We start from the raw sequence: 22,994 nt of genomic DNA on the forward strand, positions 1-22,994 counted from the left end.
TACCCTGTGGCGAGAAGCCATCTCATCATACATCTGCTCAACAACACCATTAAGAGTGGTGTCCCGGTATTCCTTGTACATATTGTGGTAACCAGTTCTGGTCTGGTACCACAACCAAATTCTGTAGTTCTCAACAATGGTGGGATTCCTCTCAAAAATCTCATTGATGGCAAACACTTGCCTGATACTGATGGAACATGCCTTGTACCTAAATCCAGGTTGGTCCCAACCCTCAATATGGGCAATCCATCAAATGGGTCCATCCTTGATTTCCCCTCTCTCTCTCTCTAAAAAAAATCCCTTTTGACTAGATGATCTTAAATATCCAATCAATGGCTAAGGAAATTGATGGTTTATATTGTTCATACTACAAACAGTCTATTAATCTAGACATTCCATGATGTGGGTCCTAAGCTTGATTGTCCATTCATTTTTTCATATCATCGCGGATCATGAGCCCAAAAATGAATGGGCGTTCAATTATCATTGTTTCATCTTATGTAATCCACATAAGATTTGGATCTTCCTTTTTTCGGTCTCATGCCCTAACATGATGTAGAAAAATGGATGAATGGCATGGATGAAACACATACATCATGCGGTGACCCACACAGCACCGTCAGTAGGCAATCCAGGTCCCTTGTGATATGTCCATGAAAAGTTAAAGCTATTCAAAGACCAAACTCCAATGATAGTCATATATGCATGTGTTTAGAATTAGATCCGTGAATGGGTGAAAAATAATAATAATTATTTTTTTGTAAGGTGTAGGTTCAAAATGAACCCCTTTGTTAATCAGGATCTGACTATAATAGATAGGGAGTGGATGACACTAAGTTTTCCGAACCCTCATTTTATTTTTGGAATTAGAAGCTTTTTGAAGTTTGCATGAGAACACCTTCCTGGTAGAGAGCATTCTTTGTCCATGCGCCACTTGTAGATGTTTACGATTACCGGTTTCTTTTGATGATTTGGAAATACATCTAATGAAAAATGGATTCGACCCAAGCTATAGGGTTTGGGACATGCATGGTGAGCATGTATCACCTAAGTGTACTGAATATGCATCAAGTTCCCAATAGTACCACAATGTCCTGAACTTAAATGAGGTTCACAATGTGATTGTTCAAGAACTCGATGGTAATAACCTAGATGAATTTGTATAGGATGAGCCGAATGTGACCCCTGTAGTTGAAGGCGTCTTTGGGGAAAATGAAACTGAAAACTTTGAAGAAAATCTATGAGACGCAATGACTGAGCTATACCTAGGGGCCCAAGATTTCACCGTGCTGACTTTTATTGTATAACTTTTCAAATTAAAGGTGAACCATGGATGGAGCAAAAAAAGCTTTACAGAGCTCCTTCAACTACTAAAGATGTTACCTTCTGGTAACAAGGCCCCTACTAATACGTACCAAGCAAAGAAGATCATTATAAAGTTGGGTCTTGATTATGTGAAGAGCCATGCTTGTCCAAATGACTGTATCTTGTACTGGAAAGAGAACGAGATGAAAACCAGTTGTCCAACTTGTAAAGCTCCTAGGTTCAAATAGAAATGGATGTTGAGAAAAAATAATCTCGAGTACCTGCCAAGGTGTTAAGGTATTTTCCATTAACACCAAGGCTATAAAGAATGTTCAGCGTGCCATGGTTAGCGAAAGAAATGTCCTAGCACTCAACCAGAAAATTGTAACATGAAAAGATGGAGCATCTAGCTGATTCTATTGCATGGAAGAATCTCAATGAGAAGTATATAGATTTTTCGGCTGAGCCTCGCAATGTTCAATTGGGCCTGGCTACAGATGGGTTTAACCCATTCGGTGCTTTGACTACAGCTTATAGTTCATGACCCATTATGTGTGTGACGTACAACCTTCCACTAAAGCTTTATATGAAACCTCAGTTTACTATGTTGACTTTGCTCATTGAAGGACCACAACAACCAGGAAAGGATATTGATGTTTATTTACGGCCATTGATTGATGAATTGCAAGACTTATGGCATAAAGGGGTCACGACGCTTGACGCATACCATGAAAATAAATTCAAGATGCGTGCCATTTTGCTCTAGACAATCCACGATTTTCCAGCATATGGTAATGTTTCTGGTTGTAGGACCAAGTGTAAGTATGGTTATCCTATATGTGGTTCCAACACAGATTCCTTGTGACTCCAATATGGAAAGAAACCTGTTTATATGAGTCACAGATGATGGTTGCCAATGTCAGACCAGGTAAGGAAGGACATAAGTGCTGGCACATTCAATAAGAAGGTAAAGATACGACGACAACCCATTCGTCTAGAGGGGATTGAGGTCGAAAGAGAGACTGTGAACCTAAATATGCAATGGGGGAAGACTGAGAAGAGGAATATGAGGGGTATTGATGGAGGCCGACAATAGCTAACGGGTGATGTTGAATCACCGTGGTTCTTCAAATGGTCTATATTATTTGATCTGGAGTATTGGAAAGATATTCCAGTGCATCACAACCTTGATGTTATGCATGTCGAGAAAAATATATGTAAAATCCTTATCGCCTTGTTGTTGAACACACCCGGCAAGACCAAGGATGATGCTAATGCGCGCAGGGACCTGAAACGGTTGGGAATTAAGAAGCGTCTATGGCTAAAAAAGAGCAATGGTAAGATGATTCAGAAACAAAGTCCTTTTTGTTTAAGAAAAGAAGAGAAAAAACTTTTCATCCAGACTTTGCATGACCTACGTGTTCCAATCAGTTTTAGTGCGAATTGGAAGACCATCATAAAGGGAGATTACATGGATTTAAAGGGAATGAAGTCTCATTCTTACCATGTGTTGATGCAACATTTTCTCCCAATTCTCATCCAACATACATTCAGGGATAAAATAGGTCATTCGTCCTATAATTATAAGCTTTTGCACCTTCTTTAATGCCTTATGCTCGACAACAGTAGACCTTCAAACACTCCTCACTCATAAGAGGGGTATGACTAGGACGTTATGTCAGCTTGAGATTATATGCCATCCACCTATATTTGTCGTGATGATGCATCTGTCGATCCACTTGGCTTACGAGGCTCGCATATGTGGTCCTGTATATTATCAATGGATGTATCCATTCAAAAGGTACGATATGAGTTTAGTAAGAATAATCTGGCTTAACATCTACGGTTATATGTATTTGTAATGTATCATTATCTTTGTTAGGTTCATGAAGACATTCAAGGCCTATGTTCGTAACAAGACGCAACCTGAGGGTTGCATTGCAGAACAATATATCCAAGAGGAGACAATTATATATTGCAACCAATACAGAGGGAAAAAAACAAACCTCTTGGAAAAACTAGAAAAACGGTTTGATGGAGTCATTCCAATACTACAAAAGTTGCAAGATGTCGTTGTTGACGATAACAATGATGACGATGTTGGTCCAATAGGTTCGGGGCAAAGTGTTATCCTAGTGGGTATCGAATACGAATAGGCTCGTACATGAGTACTGAAGAGTCATCCCAGCTATGATGTGTGGGAAGGCTATGCACAATCAGCTTATTTGTATATATCTTCCTTACTTTATGTGATTTTAATATAACAATGGTATCAAATAACACGCAGGAAGCACAAAGATTTCTTGCAGTGATGCTACAGGAGGACCAACAGGGTACTAGTGAGGATGAATTCATACCTTGGTTGAAGAGGCAACCAGAGTTTAGCGAATCTAATGATAAAGAATATAAAGATATAGTGAGAGGACCTCTAGCTTTTTGTACTCAATACAATAAGTATTGTATTAATGGTTTTCTCTTTGTCACTAAGGACTATGAGGAGAATAAAACGAACCAAAACAGTTATGACAGAGGGTATGACCACCTTCCGATCTAGTGCGAAGGATATGAATACAGTGGATGAAAATCAACCTTACTATGGAGTCCTTCATAGAATTATCCAATTGGATTATAGAACAAAGTACAAGCCCATCCTATTTAACTGTGATTGGGTGAAGGTGATGCATCATGGTGTTTCTTTTGATGTCGAAGCGAATTTGAGATTAGTAAATTTGTCCAATCTTTACAGTTCAGACAAATTGGGTGACGAGTTGTTCATTCTTGTGGACCATGCCATGCAAGTTTTCTACTCCAGAGATCCAAAAAATCCTGAATGGCATGTGGTATTGGAGGTTCCAAAAAAGATTTTTATCGAAAAAGAGATGTGCCATCTATCAGAACGATTTAAAGATGTAACTGATGCCGATGCAGGACCAAATCTCACCTCATTAGCAGTTGTTGATGAGTTGATATTCAATGAACCTGAAGACATCAGTGTTGTAGTCGAGAAAACAAAGAAAAGAAAGCAATCAAGGAGAATCTCTTGAATTGTTTATATTTTCTAAGCATGTAACAAAATAATATTTATTATAGGAAATCCAATCAAGGTATGGATAATGTAGTGAATTGTTTGTACTTTATCTGTTATCTAAATTATTGTATTAATCATTAGTGTTTTTAATAATTTAATTTAATTTAATTTATATTAGTGAATAAACAGGCACATGGATTCACAACCAGAGGCATTGGGTGTGCACTTGACCGAGACTACAGATGCGCACAAGACCAAAGGTAATATCATAGTTCTCCTTAATTAGATATATAAATTTCATTTTTCTTATATATTGGCGGTAATCAACAATGTGTATATATAACTGTTATTCTTTTTATGTTGTTGTGCCAGCTTCTTCTTCTTTGTCTAGAAAGAGAGGTCCTACTAGGGGTGCTTTTTTACATGAGCAACTTAATAGGAAAAAAGTCCTAACGACGAATGAATTCGGGCAACCGAATGAGGATTGTCCTGAACAAAAGTAATTTGCATCATATATCAGTATCCTCACCTGTAATCATATCCCAATCATATACCAGGACTTTTGTCAGGTGCCTCATGTACACATTCAAATGATCATAGAGTCATTGTCACGGGCTTATGAGTTTGAGGGTCAAAGTTGGGATGCGAGTCTTACATACGTAACAAAATGCATCAAGGAAACATGACGGAATTACAAGCAAAGGTTGACTGCAAAATATATTAAAGACAAGGATCCTGCAGTTGTAAGAGATAATCTTGCCCCCCCCCCAGGTTTCCCTATGGAGGATTGGTTGGTCTTCGTGAATCAACATAGCACTGAGGAATTCAAGAGAACAAGCGAAAGGAATAAAGTCAATCGGTCCAAGCTAAAAGGACCTGCGTGTCTTGGGAGGAACAGCATGGATGTTATTCACCATTAGATGGTATGTATTATTTATTTATAAATATAGATATTATAGTTTAATATTGAATTTTCTTTTGAATTATCACTCATCTAACTCCTTTAATATGTAATGCGCCAAAGGCGAAGGAGAGAAATCTTACCTCTGATGCCGAGATAGGTAGAGGTGATGTTTACTTAAGAGCCCATACAAGCAAGGACAAAGTTGTCTAGTATCCTGACCTTGTTGTAAGTACATCCCCTTCTACCACTAACCAGAACCTTTATGAGATGCTAATGTATAACTTTGAATTATTTTACATTCATTTGTATTTTGTCACAGGAAAAATTAGATGAGCTTTATTCTAACAATCCTTCTTTTAAGATTACCGGCATTGACGATGCCCTTACACAGGTAATAATAAAATTTAAAAATCACAGTGAGATTCATGGTAATTATGAATTTTCTAATAACTTGATTTGCATTGTTTTACAGTTGGTTGGTTCTGACAGCAGAGGCCGAATGCGGGCTCTAGGTTGCTCAATAACTAAGACAGGACTGAAGATGTTAGCCCTTGCCCATTCAAAGGTAGAGAATTTGATAAAAGAAAGAGAGAGCCTAGTGCAGGAGATATCTGATATAAAGAAATCTTTGGCCGAGATGAAGGCCTGGATGGAGATGCAGTAACATGCACAATCTACTCAAAACCGCTCATCACCAACAATTGCTAAGCATTGGTATGCAAGTGTAAATTTGCTACTGTATTGAACTTATAATTATTTTATAAATGATAACAATACTCATGCAATTTTATATGTGTACATGTAGTCGGATATTATATATATTGGTAAGAGATGCGACTTGCTTGGTTGGGGAAATCGTGATGTAGTTACTCGTGATCAAGTACACGAAGTTAATCCAAATGCACTTGTCCATTGCGAACCATTGGAGGAGGGAGCTTTTGTTATTATCCTGACTGAGATTATACATCCTGACACTCGTTTGTGGAAAGAAGATGGGTTCGCATCTACACTTGGAGAGGCCGGTCCGAGATCATTTGTGCAATGGGGGAAGGAATCTTTGAGATTTTGATAATTTGAACAAATTTAGTACTCTTTAATTGAACTTGGTGTGGATGATTTTTTAAGTTACTTTATATGATGTTTCTCTTGTTTTTTCCTTAATTTTGAACTAATTTGGCACTTTATAGTTCAACATATTGATGGTCTACATGTTTTTGTTTTTTTAGTTACTCTATATGTTGTTTGGTTTGGTTTTTATAATTTCGAATGAATTTTATACTCTATAATTAAACATATTAGACTCCATTTGGTCGTCACAAACCAAATGGAGCCTAAGCCCCATTTTAACTCCGCCAATGCAACTCCTTGCATTGCTGGTCCCAAGCTCGGGTAAAGGATAAGGGAGAATGGGCATCAAGGTGAGTTGTGTACTTTTCATTCATTTTCTGAGAGAGATTTTTAAAATGCTTGATGGTTAATTTCAATAGTTTTTCGGCTTCTTCTACTATCATTTGAGGATCTCAAAGGCCCAACTAACTTGAGATTTTTATATGCAGGCTGATGTATTTTTAGCCCCACAGATCAATGTTGCCACTACAAGGTTTAATATTGAAATGGTAAAGTTTTTAACTATTTATTTTATCTTTGATTTTTCCTGTTCTTCAAAAATAATTTGATGTCTTAGCCTCTTGTCATTACGAGCTAGTCTTGTCACTATTTGTACATTTACAGTCTCTCATTTTTCTGTAAAATCTTGTTGAAATTGCAAGTTTACTGTTTGGGCTTTGCTTTCTTTATAAATGCTAGCCTCTCTAATTTGCTTTGCCTCTTGAAATTTGTTTGTGCTCATTGGCGTATATTTGGACACATGTTATTATGATTATTAATATTTTCTTTTATTTCTTGATCATGTCTTTAATGGATTGTTTGTTTATTCTTAGGCTCTAATTGCAAGTTCTTTCTCAAAGAGTGACTACAAAAAAGTGAAAGAAATTACATATTCCGTTCTGAAGGTGATTATTCTCCTGTGTTTGTCATTTTATTTTTGAATAGCCTGCAACTTGAGTAAACGATAATCTTGAGTTGTCTTTCATGCGATTTCTGTTAGAGGATTGGATGCGTTTATATACAGCTATACATACAACTTACATACTAAGGTAGTTAGAGGTTAAGATATGCTAAGGTTGTTGGAGGTTATGAGATTTATGTATCCAGTTGTGCATACATATCCTATCATCTAATACTTTCAAGGGTCTGAATTCATTTTATTAAGGTTGTTCGGAAACTGATTTGAACTTCCATGTTTCTCCTTTTCCTCAGATAGAAGCATTTACTAGTGTTTTCTTAGCTATCATACTGGGTACATGGTACAGTTCTATTGCTGAATTATTCACTAAGGACGTTGAAGTGCTAGGAATTGTTAGGTCAGTGTTTCTGGTACGTATGCATGTTTACCTGCAACTTGATTATTTCAGCCCTTGGTTGCATCTTGATTGATGGATTCCCTTGTTATATTTTGCAGTTTGTCAGTGCCACTCAACTCATCAATGCTCTATCTTTTGTTTTTGATGGTCTCCATTGTGGTGTTTCAGACTTCTCGTATTCAGCTTTTTCTTTGGTAAGCTTCAGCCTTAAGATATATTAAATTCACATAATTTTTAGTCTTCATTCATGATATTTGCCTATGTCTAGAAGATCCTTTAATATTGCTATTTTGACTGAGCAGATGGTGGTTGGGACTATGTCATGTGCATTTTTGGTATATGCTCCTTCTGGTTTTGGTCTTCCAGGAGTATGGTTTGGTTTGACTCTTTTCATGCTCTTGCGTACGGTAGCAGGGTTTGTGAGGTAAGAGTATGCAAATTTCTTACATAGACTGGCAGTAGGTTCCATTATTCAATATTATTTGGGTTCACCATTCTCATGCTACATTATACCACTATGTTACTCACTCATCATTTCAATTCTTGAAATGAAACCATATGTTGAAATTCTATTCCACAAGTCAAGGTAACTGAAAATATGGCTAGCCAAATTTTGTTGGCATTCCTGCTTTAAACATTACAGACGTGCATATTGCACTTCCTTCGATTAATTTAATTCATAGTTTCAAATGATGGACAAGAAAATTGGATCGAATCTGCATAAATAGTGTGGAGATATTTATAGTCATGCTTTAAGTTGTACCATATGTTCTTATTTTCGCTTTGTGTTTCTATAGTCATATGGAATGCCATACTAGTCTCCTTTCATTAATAGAGAAGGAAAAGGCCCAAAAGGTTTAGATTATAGAGAAGGAAAAGGCCCAAAAGGATATAGTTAGAGGTAATAAGAAAAGATAGGGTGATTTATGGTCTAATTGAAGTTATGACTCTAAATATAGGTTTGAATTAATTATGATAAGGCTTTGATGATGATATGCATGTAAGTGGGAATTCGAGTGGAAAGGGCCACTGGGTGTAATGTTCTAATGTTGTGGGGCCCATGATCCCCTCATCCACGTCAGCCACATTTTCCTGCACTCATCTTGACTGCCTTATGGGATCACGATTGGGTGCATGATTTAAGCTGTCTAAAATGCTAATGAAATGGCATCCCTGCTATTTTTTTATTCAACAAGAAGCATTTCTAATAAACTGCGGGGTCATCTATTCCAGTAGCATGAAGCCTAGATCTTTTATTCAAATGTGCATGCGCTCGTAATTTTGCAGTCTCATGTAGCATTTTTTATTTCGTGCAGCTCTGTAACTCTTAGTTCATATGCCAATTTATTTGCATTATAACTCATGTTGGGCCTAGGAATCTTGTCCAACAGACTAGGCCCCACCCATTAACACACAGTTTCTTCTTTTCCCGTTGGACATCCATCAGTGTTCATATACTCAGTTATAACTGAAACCTGTTAAGACTTCTTGTAGGAGTAGCATATTGAATCCTACTCTCCTTGCATGCGAAATCCAGGCCTTTCATCAGGTATGTCTAGTTCTCAGTTGGGCCATACATGGGCATCAAATCTGGATTGCCAATTGAGTCGGTTTCCATTCTTACCATACATACGTGGTTCATCTCAAAAACAGAACAACCTGATTTTTCTAGCCAGAGCACATACACGGTGGCAACCACCAGATAAATTGGATCTTGCATACATGTAGGGATGGTAGTAATAAGAATCCTACTCACACACTTCTTATTGTAATTGGTGCATTCTTGCACATGTTTATTTTTAAATTTCGATGCATTCAATTGTGAAAGGATTTATGACATAATGATGATGATTTTGTTCTTCCATTGTGAAAGTATATGATATTTCTTGCAAGCAAATATGTAAATGTGAGGGCTAAAAGATGTAACAAAAAAATAAAAAATAAAATCAAAACCATTTATTTTTTCACTCCAAAGAAATCAGGACCTTAATTTTAGTTTTTTACTTAATCTTGTAGACTAGTTTTTGATTTCTTCCTATATAAGTGTTTTTTTTTTTCTTTTTTTAATCTTTCTTCCTTTTGAGATGTGTACAAAGCATGCTTGTTTGATTGTATCTACAAATGTTGTTTTATACAGGCTGACAATAAGTCACTGGAGGATAAAATTCATTTTCTTAAGGGAAGGGTTTCAGAACTTGAAAGTGATCTTGTGTCAAAGTCCACAGAAGTTACATCTGCAGTTTCAGGGAAAGAAGAAGCTCTATCTCAAGCAAATACTTCTGTATTTCTAAATAAGAATTATTGCATTATATGGAGGGTGTGTATTGTGTTGGAGTGTATTTGTTTCTTGCACATGAGGGCATGCCTTAGTTGTAATTCTTATGATAGGTTAAGCAAAGTGAAGTATTGTTTATTTAGAAATGTGAATGTGGGATGCATTGTATGATTTGATTGCTATTTATAATAAATGCATTATTTTTTTTCCTGATTGCATTTTATGTACTATTCCTATCAGCTTTAAGCTTTAGATGGGTTATCAATCACAACAGGTCTTGCAATGGAAACAAGCACCATTATTACAGTTTTTTAAAAAATAGCTACGAATATTGGCCATAGCTATTGTTCTGAAAACCGTAGCTATTGCTAACTACGACGTATTGCTACAGATTTCATTGCACTTTTAGCTACTGATATTATCTGTAGAAGTAGGTACATTTCGCTACAGAAATTACAGCTACTGCTTTTTTCCGTAGCTACTGATATCTACTGCTACGGATCTAATCTGTAGTCATAGGTATATTTCCCTACAGAAAGTATAGCTACGACCTTTATTCGTAGCTACTGGTATCTATTGCTACAGATTTAATTTGTACATATAGCTACATTTCGCTACAGAAAATATAGCGGCGGTTTTTGTTTGTAGCTACTGATATCTATTGCTATGGATATAATCCATAGCAATAGGTTTTTTGACCTTTAGCTACCCCACCAATAACGACGGACGTGCTACGGACTAGATCCATAGCAAAAGGTCTTTAGTTACGGATATTGGCCATAGCCTTTGCCCGTTTTTCTTGTAGTGAACCCACTCAAAGCTTCTCTCTCGCTCTCTCTCTCGCTGTCTCTTATTGTCTCTCTCTTCCTCTCTCTGATCTCTCCACCCACCTCAAGCTCTCTCTCGCATCCTCTCCCTCCTCTGTCTCTCTGTATCTCTCTTCCTCTCTCTCTAAACTCTCTTGGGCGGACCGCTGCTGAACGCTCTACCCACGCCGTGAGGGGTAGGGATTTGGGGACCGTGAGGTATATCTCTCTCTCTCTCTCAATCTTTCTCAATCTCAATACCGATTTAGGGATTTGGGGATTGGGGATTTAGGTTACTTATTTTTCCTTTTTGAAAGTAACCTATCATGCTTGGTAGCCTGGTTTGGTACTATAGTATACGTTTATCCATACAGACATACAGTCTCTGTTTGGTACTATAGTATCATGGTTGGTAGCTCTATTAGGTGTTGTTTGGTCTCTTACAACATGGACTTGATGTTGGTATATGATTGTTAAATCCAAACCCTAAACCTACTTAAGTTTAAAAATTGCACTGGAAGTCCTCATCTGGATAGAAATTAAATGTCAAAACCATTGTGTTCCCCATAATGTCTTGTAAATTTTGTTGAAAAAAGTGTGAAACTTGGTTTGCACGAAACTGAAGAGCGAAAATCTTTAAGATAGTGTATATAGAAGGCACTTGTTTGCAAAATCTTGTTAAAGTTTCCAAAATGTAGAAAGGTTATTCATCTAAGCTATTCTTGGAATACACTAGGACTAAAACAGGTCAAAACCTAACACTGATTCCCTTTTTATTATCACTACTCAATATAATGATAACTAGATTAAAAGCATCAATGTGCATTTCATGTATATGATGGTAGGTTGATTTACTTTGTTTTTTATATGCAGAAACTTCCCTGTTGGGAGGCGGTTTATGTTGCACTAGTTTGCACTTTTGTAAAGATTTTGCTTTCTATTTGATTATTATTCTCAAGTATCTCATGAGTGGATTTGATTCATTAAATTAGGTACCATCTCTCATGCATGAGGCCATCACTTGCTAATGCAGGCATGGCAAAAGAATATAAATGCCCTTTCTGCCTTTATATTAAGACGAGCTATTTCTAAGAATGGCAGGCATCCTTTGGTATGTTCTAGTCATAAATTAGTTTATTTGAAGAAGTTGGCATCTTTGTAACTAACTAAATTTGGCATAATTTCTTACAGATATCTAGGGAAACACACCCTGAACTAAAGATGTTCAACGAACTTCTGTGTGATGCTAGGGATTTTTATGCAGGGTAAGAAACAACACATTCTATACATATTTGGAGATAAAGCGTGCACACACACACACAGATATATATATATATCTGTGTGTGTGTGTGTGTGTGTGTACACACACACACACACACACACAAAAATGTTCTCCTGTGCACAAGGCCGCATGGATATTTTATGCGAGCTTTTCATATGAGTTGTTAGCTTATACTCACGGCTGGGATTCAGCATCTGTAAGAACGAGAGAGCCTCTAAAATAATGACTCGCGGTGATACTTTCGTACTCTCATGGGATTGCATGCTGTACGGCTCAAAAACTATTGGACGGTGCTCTTTGGTTCTATCATGATGTACCTGTTTTATCCATGCGGTTCATCTAATTTGTCAGATCATTTTCAACCATAAGCCCAAAGACAAAGTAGATTCAAATCTCAAATGGACCTCACCATAGGAAAACAGTTGTTATTAAACACCCATCGTCAAAAACTTCCTAGGGCCCACTATAATGTTTATTTGACCTATTCGTTAGGTCACACAGACATGGATGATGAGAAAATAAAAATATCCAATTCATCCAAATTAAACTTGTGGCCCTCAAAAAGTTTTTAACAGTGGGCTAATGATTCTCATCGTTAAAACATTCGTAGGGCCGACTGTAACGTTTACTTTCCATCCAATCTGTTCATCAGGTCACACAGACCTGGATGAAGAGAAGAAAAAATATCATATTAATCCATGATTTTTGTGAAGTCGAAAAGGGTTTCAATGGCAGGCGTTCAATCCCCCACTGCTTTTTATAATGTGGTCCACTTAGTTTTTGGATCTGTCTTTTTTTAGGCTCAAGTATTAAGAGTAGATCACCCAGTGGACCGACGGTTTGGATATAACTCATACCTCATGATGGACCCACATAACTTGGTGATGTCAACACACCAACCAATCCGCTTCCTTCGCACACACGATGAAAGTGGATTGCGTACTGAATTACTCAGTACACTTTTATCATTCTAAGTAGATTCTTTTGGGACCACCATAAATGTATGTGGTTTATCCATGTCATCCATTTGTTTTTTCATCTCATTTCAAGGGTTGAGCCCAAAATTGAAACATATTCAAAGCTCAAGTGGACCATACCACAGGAAACACTGGAAATAATGATTTCCACCGTTGAAAATTTTCTTGGGCCCACAATAATATTTACTTGTCATCCAACCTGTTCATAAGATCACATAGATATGGATGAAGAGAAAAATACAAATATTAGCTTGATACATAACTTCTATGGCCCCCAAGTATTTTTCAATGGTATTCATTTAATTTGCACTATTTCTGTGATGTGGTCCACTTGAGGTTTGGACATACTTTATTTTTGGTCTCAAGCCCTAAAATTATCTGTTAAAATAGTTGTACGAAGTGGATAGAGTACATAGATCATAGTGGGCCCCACTGCAGGCAACGACAATGATGGTGGAGCAATTGGTGTGATCCAACTACTTTTATTCAAATGCGATTAAATGTTGTGTGCGTTCATGCTTCATGTGGTGTGGTCCTAACGAATAGGTTGGATTCCTGAAACCCATATAATATCCTTCTGTCATTATTGAGCCAAAAAAAAAGAAGATGTTTCCCCATTATTATCACATGAACAATTCCTTAACTATTAGCTTGTTGTCGTATTTTTCCTTTTTGTTGGGCTATGTCATGCTGTCTTATAATATTCATCACGCAACTATGCTACCAATAAATAATCATGATATAGATCTTTACAAATCTTACAAATATCTATCTTTGATCTTATGTAGTTTATTTAATAGAGCCCCGTATAGTTAATAATAGCATGGGCAGGTAGTTCTTATATTGGACTTGTTTATTTTTCTTTTGTTACTTGAAATAAAGTATCATTTTAATTCATTGGATGATCATTGAGTTTACATTTCTTTTTTTCTAATTAATTGTTGAGTCATTAGCCTTAGCCAATGCACATATTGCTACTACTTTCAATTCCAAAAATGTAGGGCACATGATTTGATGATCAAAATGCTTGATATGATAGGCCCTACCATGGATCGGGATACCCTAAAAATATCTCAGGTTGGAGGCTAGATCTAAATGATGAGATTGGTGTCCTACAGTTGGAAAACTGAGAAGGCAAACAGAGCACAAATGCACAGATAGGTGTTGTTTGGTTTCTGTGGAATTCTAATTCAGGCATGTGTTCACATCAACCTATGGGCATTTGGCTATGTAACTCAGCTGGGTTTTGGCATTCCACCAGGAACCTTTAAGTCTAACCTAGAAAAATTGGGTTTAGGATCCCAATTAATTTCCTTCATTTCCAGCAGAACTAGAAAATGGTCAGACACTGTCTAAGGAAGACCTTTTTTCTAGAAAAAATTGGAAACTTCTGAACCCAACCTGTAGAAACCCAAGAAGAGACATGGCTGGAGAGGCTTGACCATTCGAAAGGGAGATCCACCAACTCATGCTTGAACCCAATCAACAAAACCTCTCATATAGCTAGTAGTCCTAATGCCATTAAGCTATTCATGTTGGCAGAGTTCTTCACTTATGTAGTCTAGTGGAATTACTCTCCAATGTTTACCACTGGGTTTTTCTATGCAATGTTTGTATTTGTATCATCTCCCTGCTTCTTCCATGCCTATGAGCTTGATATGCTAATTTATTGGTAGAAAATTGAATTTATCTATTTAGTAAATTTGTTATCTTCTATTCTCATCGCTTCATCTTAGCTACAACTGCTTCATAAATGGGCTTTTTCTTCACAGGATTACAGAAACAGATATAGTACGAGATATTGTGGATCAAGCTTTGTTATGCAAGTCCCACATAACTGACATAGTGAATCGTGTGCTTGCATATGTCAACAAAGATCTTAGTTTCATGTCTGAAAATCTTTTGATTGTTTTGAAGGTAGTATTTATTTTTCGCCAACCTTTGTTTCTATTACTTCAATTTTGCCTCAGTTAGATTTTGTCCCTGATTATTTTAAGATATTAGGCTACATACAATCCAAGGGAGTTTTTCTCAGTAACAAGTTTTGGGATCATGCGCCTTTTTTTTTTTCATGCACTCACTCACCCCACACATGCATGTGTACTTACACCACAATGGGTGCTCGAACGCATAACCTCATATTGAAACTCTTGTGAGTCCACCACTGAGCCATAAGGCCGTAGGCGGATCACACACCTTCATATAAAAATGATTGTATGTTTTGTTGTCACTGCCTCACCTGAAGATTGCAGCCAATATGAGTAACTATTCCATTTATAGTGCATGTTGGTGTTATTCTTTCTTCATATCTATGTTAGTCTGGTGTGTATACGAGTCTTGGGTACTGGTATGGAACAGGTGTTGGACTCACTTTAACCCTTGAATCTCATGGTTGGGGACATGATTGTCTATACTACTATAGAGAGTTTCCACACCATTTTACTTCCCAACTTTTTCCCTATTCATAGTTGTTATTTTCAATTTTATCCCTATCAGAATACACGTATTACACAACTTGCATAAATATTTGATAGTTCATATTAAGCTTTTCTATGATCACACGCATGTACAAGGCAGCTTATCTACATGCTTCTATGTGTACTGGGTTGGCACCCAAACAATTAGATCCATTCCTGTCATCAAGTTGGCCATACCCAATTAGATTCTCTATCTCAAAAATAGTCCTGTATACTCCTCATGTAGGTCATATTTAGATAACAAATCAATTGGTTAGAATAACTTCACCAAGGTTTTTCTAGACTGTCTGCCTTTTTTTAACATTTTGACCTGCTTGATTAGTGGTCAGCCTGATGGCCGTTCTAGATGGGTAACTCAATAGACATCACATTGGTTTTATCGCCATATTATTCTAGTTAGTGGCTACCATCAAAAAGATTGTTATAGAGAAAAGGATGGATGGTCTGTGTGCAACATATACAACTAAAGCTGCTTGGGGGTGAATCAAGTCCTCTTCAGAAGGATAGATGGTCTTTGTGCAACAGAGATAACTCAAGCTGCTTGGGTTGTTCTCCAAACTGCTAGAGCGATGGGTTGACTTTGACTAAATGGGATTTCTAATGGGAATGATTTTGGTGCTATTGATCTTAACTTAGTCATCAAGCACTCTTGTTTCCAGACGTGTGTTCTTTGAGTAGGTTGTGCAAGTGCACATTGCTTTTCTCACGCTTTTAATGTCAATTGTAGCCTCATCTAATTTTCTGAGTAGAAAATGGAGATAGGGAGCTAAAGTGATCATTAAATGCTTCACAGGACATTTCTATTTTGGTCAAGAGTTCATTCTTGTTTTCTTTTGAGCAAAAAATTTCAGACTATAGAGACTTCTATTCTTGTTTTTTTGGTCAAGAGTTCATTCTTTTAGAGCTCATCTTGGAAAGAACCACTAGTTTTGATATTGTTTTGGTTTTGGAAATGGGATGTACGGCTTTTATAGCTTCAAAAAGTTGGGCTGATTGGATTTTTCTTTTCACTTTTAGATTAAAAGATGCTTTGGTGTTGTTAGTTACTGGTGAACAGAGAAGTCATTGGTGAGTTTTTTTATGCTCTTCTATTTTTAGTGAATCACACCTCAGAGACAATACAAGCAGTAGATTCACAAGCTTCTAACTATAAGCTTCAACAAGCAGTAGATTCTATCGTATGCCACTGGTAAGGAAATAAATGAAACTGAAGAATAAGCTTCTAACTATAAGCAAATGGTGACTTCCTAACAATAAGCTTATATTCCTGAAATATAGCAAAATGTTCTGCTATGGACAACCTTCGTAAACACTCAATGGTCCTTCCAAACATCTGTCTTCTCTACTACGTTTTGCTTGCTTTAGCTGCCATATGCCATGCTTGGTGAAGGTGGCTTCGATCCCGTTTACAAGGGGAAGCTAATGGATGGTCAAGAAATAGCAGTGAAAAGGTTGGTGAGGACGTCAGTGCAAGGAGTGGAAGAGCTTAGAAATGAAGTAGTGTTGGTTGCTAAGCTTCAGCACAGGAACCATGTAAGGTTGCTAGGCTGTTGCTTGGAAGGAGAAGAGAAGATGCTTGTCTGCGAATACGTTCACAACACCAGCCTCGACTCCTTTCTATTTGATCCAATCAAATGCCTAGAACTTAATTGGGAAAGACGAAACAAGATCATCATAGGGATCGTTCGAGGTCTTGTTTATCTCCACGAAGACTCAGATTAACTGTTCTTTATATTTCTCTTCTAAAACCAGTGCTGTATTTGGTATTCCTCATGTAGCATTACTGAAATGAGATGTTTATGGTGATAACGATTGTGAAATAGACATTTTCTATGTAACATGGATAATGACCAAAATGTAGGCAATTGATTGAGTGTTTAAGATAATCCAATCGGTGGAATTTCAGGTAAAAAAAAAAGCTGCCATATGCCATGCTAGTTTTAATGGATAAGGCCCTGTTTGGCTGCTACTTAAAAATGAGTCTATCTCATTTTATATAAGGGTGTATTTGGTTGCACCAAATTTCATGAAAAAATTTCACCAAACTGGAGTGATTCATGGTGAAATATCATGAAATTTCAATTGGTGCAACCAAAGGCATCCTAACGTTAATTGTGTATTAGAGATTTCCATAAGGATAAAAAACTCTTGATAAACCATAATTTACATAAACTAAACTATGATCTCTAATACATAATACTGTTAACTAAATGAGATGAAATCACTTTGAAATGGCAACCAAACAGAGCCTAAAATGATGAACTCCAATGGTTCGCATTCAGCTTCATAAATCAACAGTTGAGCTCATCCTGGCAGCATGATTATGGGATTGTGGTTTATTTGTAATACTCAGAAGATGATGCGGTTTATTTTGTTGTTGAAGCATGTATATTTCTGGATCTGTTCATCTATATGTACATTTAGTTTTCCTAGCTTGATTCTATTGCCACTTGTATGCATGCCACAGATCCGTACATTATATTGTTGAAATCTAAAGATGTGCTTGTGGAGAATGAGAGATCTGATATTAATGGAAAAAGACATGAAAAATAAAAATAAAAATCAGTTAGTCCAGTTATCTATTTTACTTGTTTGAGTCAAGGAGGTAACTTGATATTTTACTTTAAGACAGGTCAGTCATCATCCAATGATTGTTGCATGCCACTGTGAAGGTAGAGGATGGAAATGTGTTTTTCAATGGAGCTAGGTATGAAAATCATGAATGAAAATAGTAACATTTGTTTCCTCATAGGGTTCAAGCTGAAATGTGTATTTCGTTTTTATTTTTTTCCTCAGGTCACAACTTTTTTGTTCTACCAATCACCAATCACCAAAAGTTGGACAGTGCAAGCATTTCTGTTCTCTTTCAGGAGATAATTGATATGGTGAGACCATTCCTTTTGTGTCAATTTCATTCCTCTTTGAGTTTTTATTAATTCATTAAGAAAAAAAGAAAAGAAAATGGTCATTCATGATGCCCTTCTTTCACTTTATCTATTTTCCCCCAATGGTCATTCCGATTTATGAATACCTTGACTATTTATAGGATGATGCAACATATGAAGTTGTTTCAAGAAGTGACTTTGTCATTACTAGAGTTGCATTTTGAGACAACTCTTCAAAGTACTACATAAGTGACCGTAGAAGTAATTTTACAGAGGTCACTAAGAAATTGAAAGGAAAAGAAGTGGACTTAGACAACAATCGGTTTTTGATTCTTTAGGTAGGTGTTGAGCTGATGGCTGAAGAAGGCCTATTTACTTCTGAAAAAAATACCGTATTGTCAAAATCTATCTTCTCTTTCAATTCTTTATCATTGAAATTTCAGGGTGAAGTTGAGCAAATTTCTCTAATGAAGCCTTTTTAGCTACAAATAATATGGTATTGTAATGTCAAAAAAATGAAGGATTAGGCATATTGCTACGGATATTGACCATAGCTGGTAATCTGACAATTGTAGCCATTATTAAATTCGGCATATTGCTACGGATCCAGTACTACTTTTAGCTACAAATAATATCCATAGTTGTATACACTTTTCGCAACAGAAATCAATGCTGCGAATTAAATCTGTAGCTATTGTAATCTATCACTACGAATTAAATCTGTAGCCATAGGTTTAAGACCTATTATTTCGGCACCTACGACTACAGTCGTGCTACCGACTAAAACCGTAGCCATAGGTCTATGGCTACGGATAAAATCCATAGCCTTTGCCCAATTTTCTGGTAATCAAGGTTCATTCACATTTTTTTTACTTATGAATCATTTCGTAGGTAAAAGTTTCATCAACGGTTTTTACCAACGTCAAATTTCATAGGTAAAAAGTCTTACTGGTGCCACCGAATACAAAGTATACAATTTTTACCAATGAAAAGTTTCGTCAACATTTGTGCTTATGACCAATTTCGTAGGTAAAAGTCTTAACATAGTTTGTACCTACAAAAAATTTCATAGGTAAAAGTCTTAATGGATTGTCGTACACGGTTATTAGCTACGAAAAATTTCGTAGGTAAAAGTTAGGTACAGTCTTCACCAACTTTTTAGCTATGAATAATTTCATAGGTAAAAGTCTTACCATTGCCAACGATGACATTTTTCGTCGGTGAAAGCCTTTAGCAACGGTCTTTTACCGACGAATTTTTTCATAGGTAAAAGTGGAATTTCCTGTAGTGAGAAGACCTTGATTCGTGCACTTGGGTGGGGATTCAAACCATATATACTATCAGTGGAGCACCTCTTGGTATTTTTGGATGGTAAAAAGAAATCTTAGATCAAATGGTTGGAAAAAGTTTCAACTAGTGGCCCATCCATAACCTGGTCTACCAGTGGCCCACTCTACAAGACCTTGATTCGATCTAAGGCCTTTTGATTTTTCTTTCCTAGGTTGTTAGGGGTTGTTTGCCATCTCGGCAGCTTTGACCTTTTCCATTTTTTGTTTTCTTTTGTTTCCTTTGTTTCTTTCTCCCGTTGTTGTTCCTCTTGTCCTCTTTTTAATGAAGTTGTTGTTGCCTTTAAAAAAAAAAAAAAAAAGAAATCTTAGATCAAATGGTTGGAAACATTTTCAACCAGTGGCCCATCCATAACCTGGTCTACCAGTTGGCTAGTTTGAATGGATTGACACATTTGCCAATCTAATCATAGGACTAATACCATCTAATATATGGCACTGGATGCACATCGGATCCTACCTCTTTTTATAGATTGGTGTATAGAAACCGTAAATATCACACAAAAATCAAATGGAATTAAGGAAACATGGAAATTGATACTGTTGAAACTTGGAGACATCCGACACTTTAGCTTCCAAAAATTGAAGAGAAATGAAGAGATAACATTCACCATCATGTATTAATCACAGTTCAAAAGCAACCAATGAGCTTCGTGGCTTCACCCAAAGGTGCAGCTTGGGTAAGTATTATGTCTTGAAAATTGATTGGATGCAGAACTTGCACTAAGAGTCTTCAAATAAAAGTATTCGGTAACTGTAACAGTAACAACCGCCATAACGGCTGGCCATATGGACAATACAATAGGGGCCATAACAGTAAAAAAAAGAAAAAAAAGAAAAAAAAAAAAGAAAGAAAAAAAAATAGATTGCCCCCATTATCAGTCCATTACAAACCTGTTATAGCCATTACAGGCCCATTACAAGCCTTTTTTATTTTCAGATCGGGCATTACAGCCCTGTTATCGTGTAACGAGGTCCCACTATTACTATTACATAACCATTTTTTATACCTAGCTTCAAATTAGGGATTTTCTAGAGAAATCCAGTTTATTCTATTTTTCTTTGATTCAATGCAATCTATTTTTATTACTTGGTAGCAGATATTAAGAACCTTAGCCATATTATTCACAAAAAATTTAGACTTTCCAATTTATAATCATGCAACACAGTAATTTTTTCCCTATTTTAATCATATGCAAGAAGTCATGAATGAGAAAGATGTTAGTGATGAAAGTGGAAGCAAGAAATGAAAGACAACAGAAAAATGCAAGTTAAAGCATTTCATCTCCTCTATTGTGATTTTCCATGTAATTCTTAGTGTTATATTTTCTGGTAAAGTATACAATCAGGCAATTGCAGCATATGCTAAATCTACTAGCCATGTAGAAAAGGAATGTGTTATACTAAGTAGATAATGTCAAATTAAAATACACCATTAAAATGCATTGTTCAAAAAATGATAGACTGATCTTAGTCTCTTATAAAATACGGGGTGATGATTGACTTACCCAGATGTCTACCTTCTCACTTAGAATTTCTCTTATGAACACCATCAATACAAAATTAGAAGGTTGGTATCTTCCAAAATGAGATAATCTTCATGACATTTCCATCCAAAGCATGGCTCAGTAGATCAACAAAATGGTTTATTTTTTCCAAATGATTCAATAAACTGGATCACTACACCATCAATACAAAATTCATGGAATTCAGATCCTCCAAAAACTATACATTTCCTTAGGATCAGTACCTTATATCTACTCCCAATAGATAGAATCACATCTCATAACCCTTCCAAGAGTAATTAAGAGGAAGAAGATAACCACCACAACTAGAACCAAACAGGGTTCTTCTCAAATCATAAATCAACACAAATTAACAGAAAGAAGATCAACATAAAGAGAGGTTAAAGAGTAATGCTCAAGGATCAAAGGGCCTTACCTATGAGCAATCAATGGTGAATCAGAATGCATAGCAAATACCGCATTGCATACATCCCTGAAAATTAATAGGACCTACTTTTCCTCAAAATACCATGCTCCTATGTTCTCCAACAAATTAATACTACTTCGATGAAGGACCCACATCACGTGCAAGATAAACACAAGGGAAATTAATTTTGAACAAGAGTGAAGATGACAGAAACTATCTAATTAATTTTGAAAAAGATAAACTTCCAAAATACCTCATTTGCCGCAGGAGATGTCTGATCTTCTTTGTCAAATATAAATGCAAGAAGCACGAGCTTAAACTCTTCATATGCTTCCTTAATAAAAAAATATTTTAAAAAAAAGCAAAAAAAAAAACACAAAAGAAGTCTGATTTTTTAAACCATGGAGCTACAAATTGGGATCACCTAATGAGTGACTTGGATCTTGCACAAGTGGATCATCTATTCTTAGCTAGTGCTAAAATAGATGGATGGAGTTCACCTGGCACTCCAATTGAAACAATCAAGAACATGGCCCACCAAAGCAAAAGAAAACAGGAAGATGACCCACAAGCCACAAATGAAACAGAAAATGACCCAAAAGAAGAAGAGAAGCCAAAAATCCTACCAACCCAAAAAAGAAAAGCCTGCCATCAAAGTAACATATAACTCACAAAAGCATAAACTGGAATTTTCAAAAAATAAAAAATAATTCTAACAAGAAGTTCTTGCTTCATACATGGTCTCTAATTAAGAGGATCATTATTGATATGGAGGTCTGTGAGCCCCACCATCATGTGTGGCCTAGTTTTTCTGATTGTAATATATCACTTACAGTGAATAGTATCATGTATGGCTGAAGTTACAAAAGTTCAATCAACTAAACAATCCAACCCATTCAATTGTCAGACTTCTAGGCTTCTTTGGATAGGTGGATTCTATAGATAAAGAAGATCGTTTTTCTTGATTTAGTGTTTTTTTTTTTTTTGGCATTTGAATGGTAAAGAAAATAATAAATTCTGTGAAGTAATCATTAATATTTTTCTTAATTAAAATTCTCTATCTCAATATATGCTAAAATGTAATAGAATATCTAGCTGCACCTAGTGCAATGCAGCTGTTGGTCCCCAGCGTGGGTAAAGGAGAAAGGCCCACTGTGATGTTCTAAAAATGTTTCTACATTGAGCTTAACATACAAATCAATGTGTAAGGCCCACTGTGATATTCTAAAAATAATCTGTCCATCGTGTGAATCCCTTCCTATTTTCCTTACCTCCTAAAAATCAGGTGGCCTACATCATATAAAATCATGGATAAAATCTTATGTCTAACGTGAGTTTTGGAAGGGCGTGGTTG

General features: G+C 36.3%; 3 protein-coding genes and 1 long non-coding RNA gene across 4 annotated transcripts; all 4 read left to right on the top strand.

Moving 5' to 3' along the window:
* The first annotated feature begins 5,356 nt into the window (after positions 1–5,356).
* On the top strand, positions 5,357–5,911 carry LOC131251999 (uncharacterized). Its single transcript, XR_009174092.1, has 3 exons — positions 5,357–5,462; positions 5,557–5,628; positions 5,710–5,911. It is a non-coding gene; the product is annotated as an uncharacterized LOC131251999 (long non-coding RNA).
* A 732-nt stretch (positions 5,912–6,643) lies between these two features.
* LOC131250575 (protein DETOXIFICATION 45, chloroplastic-like) lies at positions 6,644–8,132 on the top strand. The gene is made up of 5 exons (XM_058250862.1): positions 6,644–6,655; positions 7,178–7,249; positions 7,557–7,673; positions 7,759–7,854; positions 7,963–8,132. Exons 1-5 carry the CDS (start codon positions 6,644–6,646, stop codon positions 8,086–8,088), a joined length of 423 nt encoding a protein of 140 aa, XP_058106845.1. The 3' UTR covers positions 8,089–8,132.
* A 3,600-nt stretch (positions 8,133–11,732) lies between these two features.
* LOC131252000 (uncharacterized) lies at positions 11,733–15,663 on the top strand. The gene is made up of 3 exons (XM_058252962.1): positions 11,733–11,852; positions 11,933–12,006; positions 14,773–15,663. The coding sequence occupies exons 1-3, from the start codon at positions 11,769–11,771 to the stop codon at positions 14,972–14,974; spliced, it is 360 nt and encodes a 119-aa protein (XP_058108945.1). The 5' UTR covers positions 11,733–11,768; the 3' UTR covers positions 14,975–15,663.
* A 1,191-nt stretch (positions 15,664–16,854) lies between these two features.
* On the top strand, positions 16,855–17,199 carry LOC131250576 (cysteine-rich receptor-like protein kinase 34). Its single transcript, XM_058250863.1, has one exon. It carries the CDS (start codon positions 16,855–16,857, stop codon positions 17,197–17,199), a length of 345 nt encoding a protein of 114 aa, XP_058106846.1.
* Positions 17,200–22,994: the final 5,795 nt, after the last annotated feature.

Source organism: Magnolia sinica, chromosome 7 (assembly GCF_029962835.1).
Source record: "Magnolia sinica isolate HGM2019 chromosome 7, MsV1, whole genome shotgun sequence".
NCBI lineage: Eukaryota > Viridiplantae > Streptophyta > Magnoliopsida > Magnoliales > Magnoliaceae > Magnolia > Magnolia sinica.

Excerpts from the sequence above, each read along its gene's own strand:
- LOC131250575 (XM_058250862.1), top strand. Across the intron at positions 7,674-7,758 it reads TTGTTAGGTCAGTGTTTCTG|TTTGTCAGTGCCACTCAACT; the intron begins GTACGTATGCAT and ends TATATTTTGCAG. Across the intron at positions 7,855-7,962 it reads CGTATTCAGCTTTTTCTTTG|ATGGTGGTTGGGACTATGTC; the intron begins GTAAGCTTCAGC and ends TTGACTGAGCAG.
- LOC131252000 (XM_058252962.1), top strand. The coding sequence starts at position 11,769 with ATGCAGGCATGGCAAAAGAATATAAATGCCCTTTCTGCCTTTATATTA. Across the intron at positions 11,853-11,932 it reads AGAATGGCAGGCATCCTTTG|ATATCTAGGGAAACACACCC; the intron begins GTATGTTCTAGT and ends AATTTCTTACAG. Across the intron at positions 12,007-14,772 it reads GCTAGGGATTTTTATGCAGG|GATTACAGAAACAGATATAG; the intron begins GTAAGAAACAAC and ends TTTTCTTCACAG.
- LOC131250576 (XM_058250863.1), top strand. The coding sequence starts at position 16,855 with ATGCTTGGTGAAGGTGGCTTCGATCCCGTTTACAAGGGGAAGCTAATG.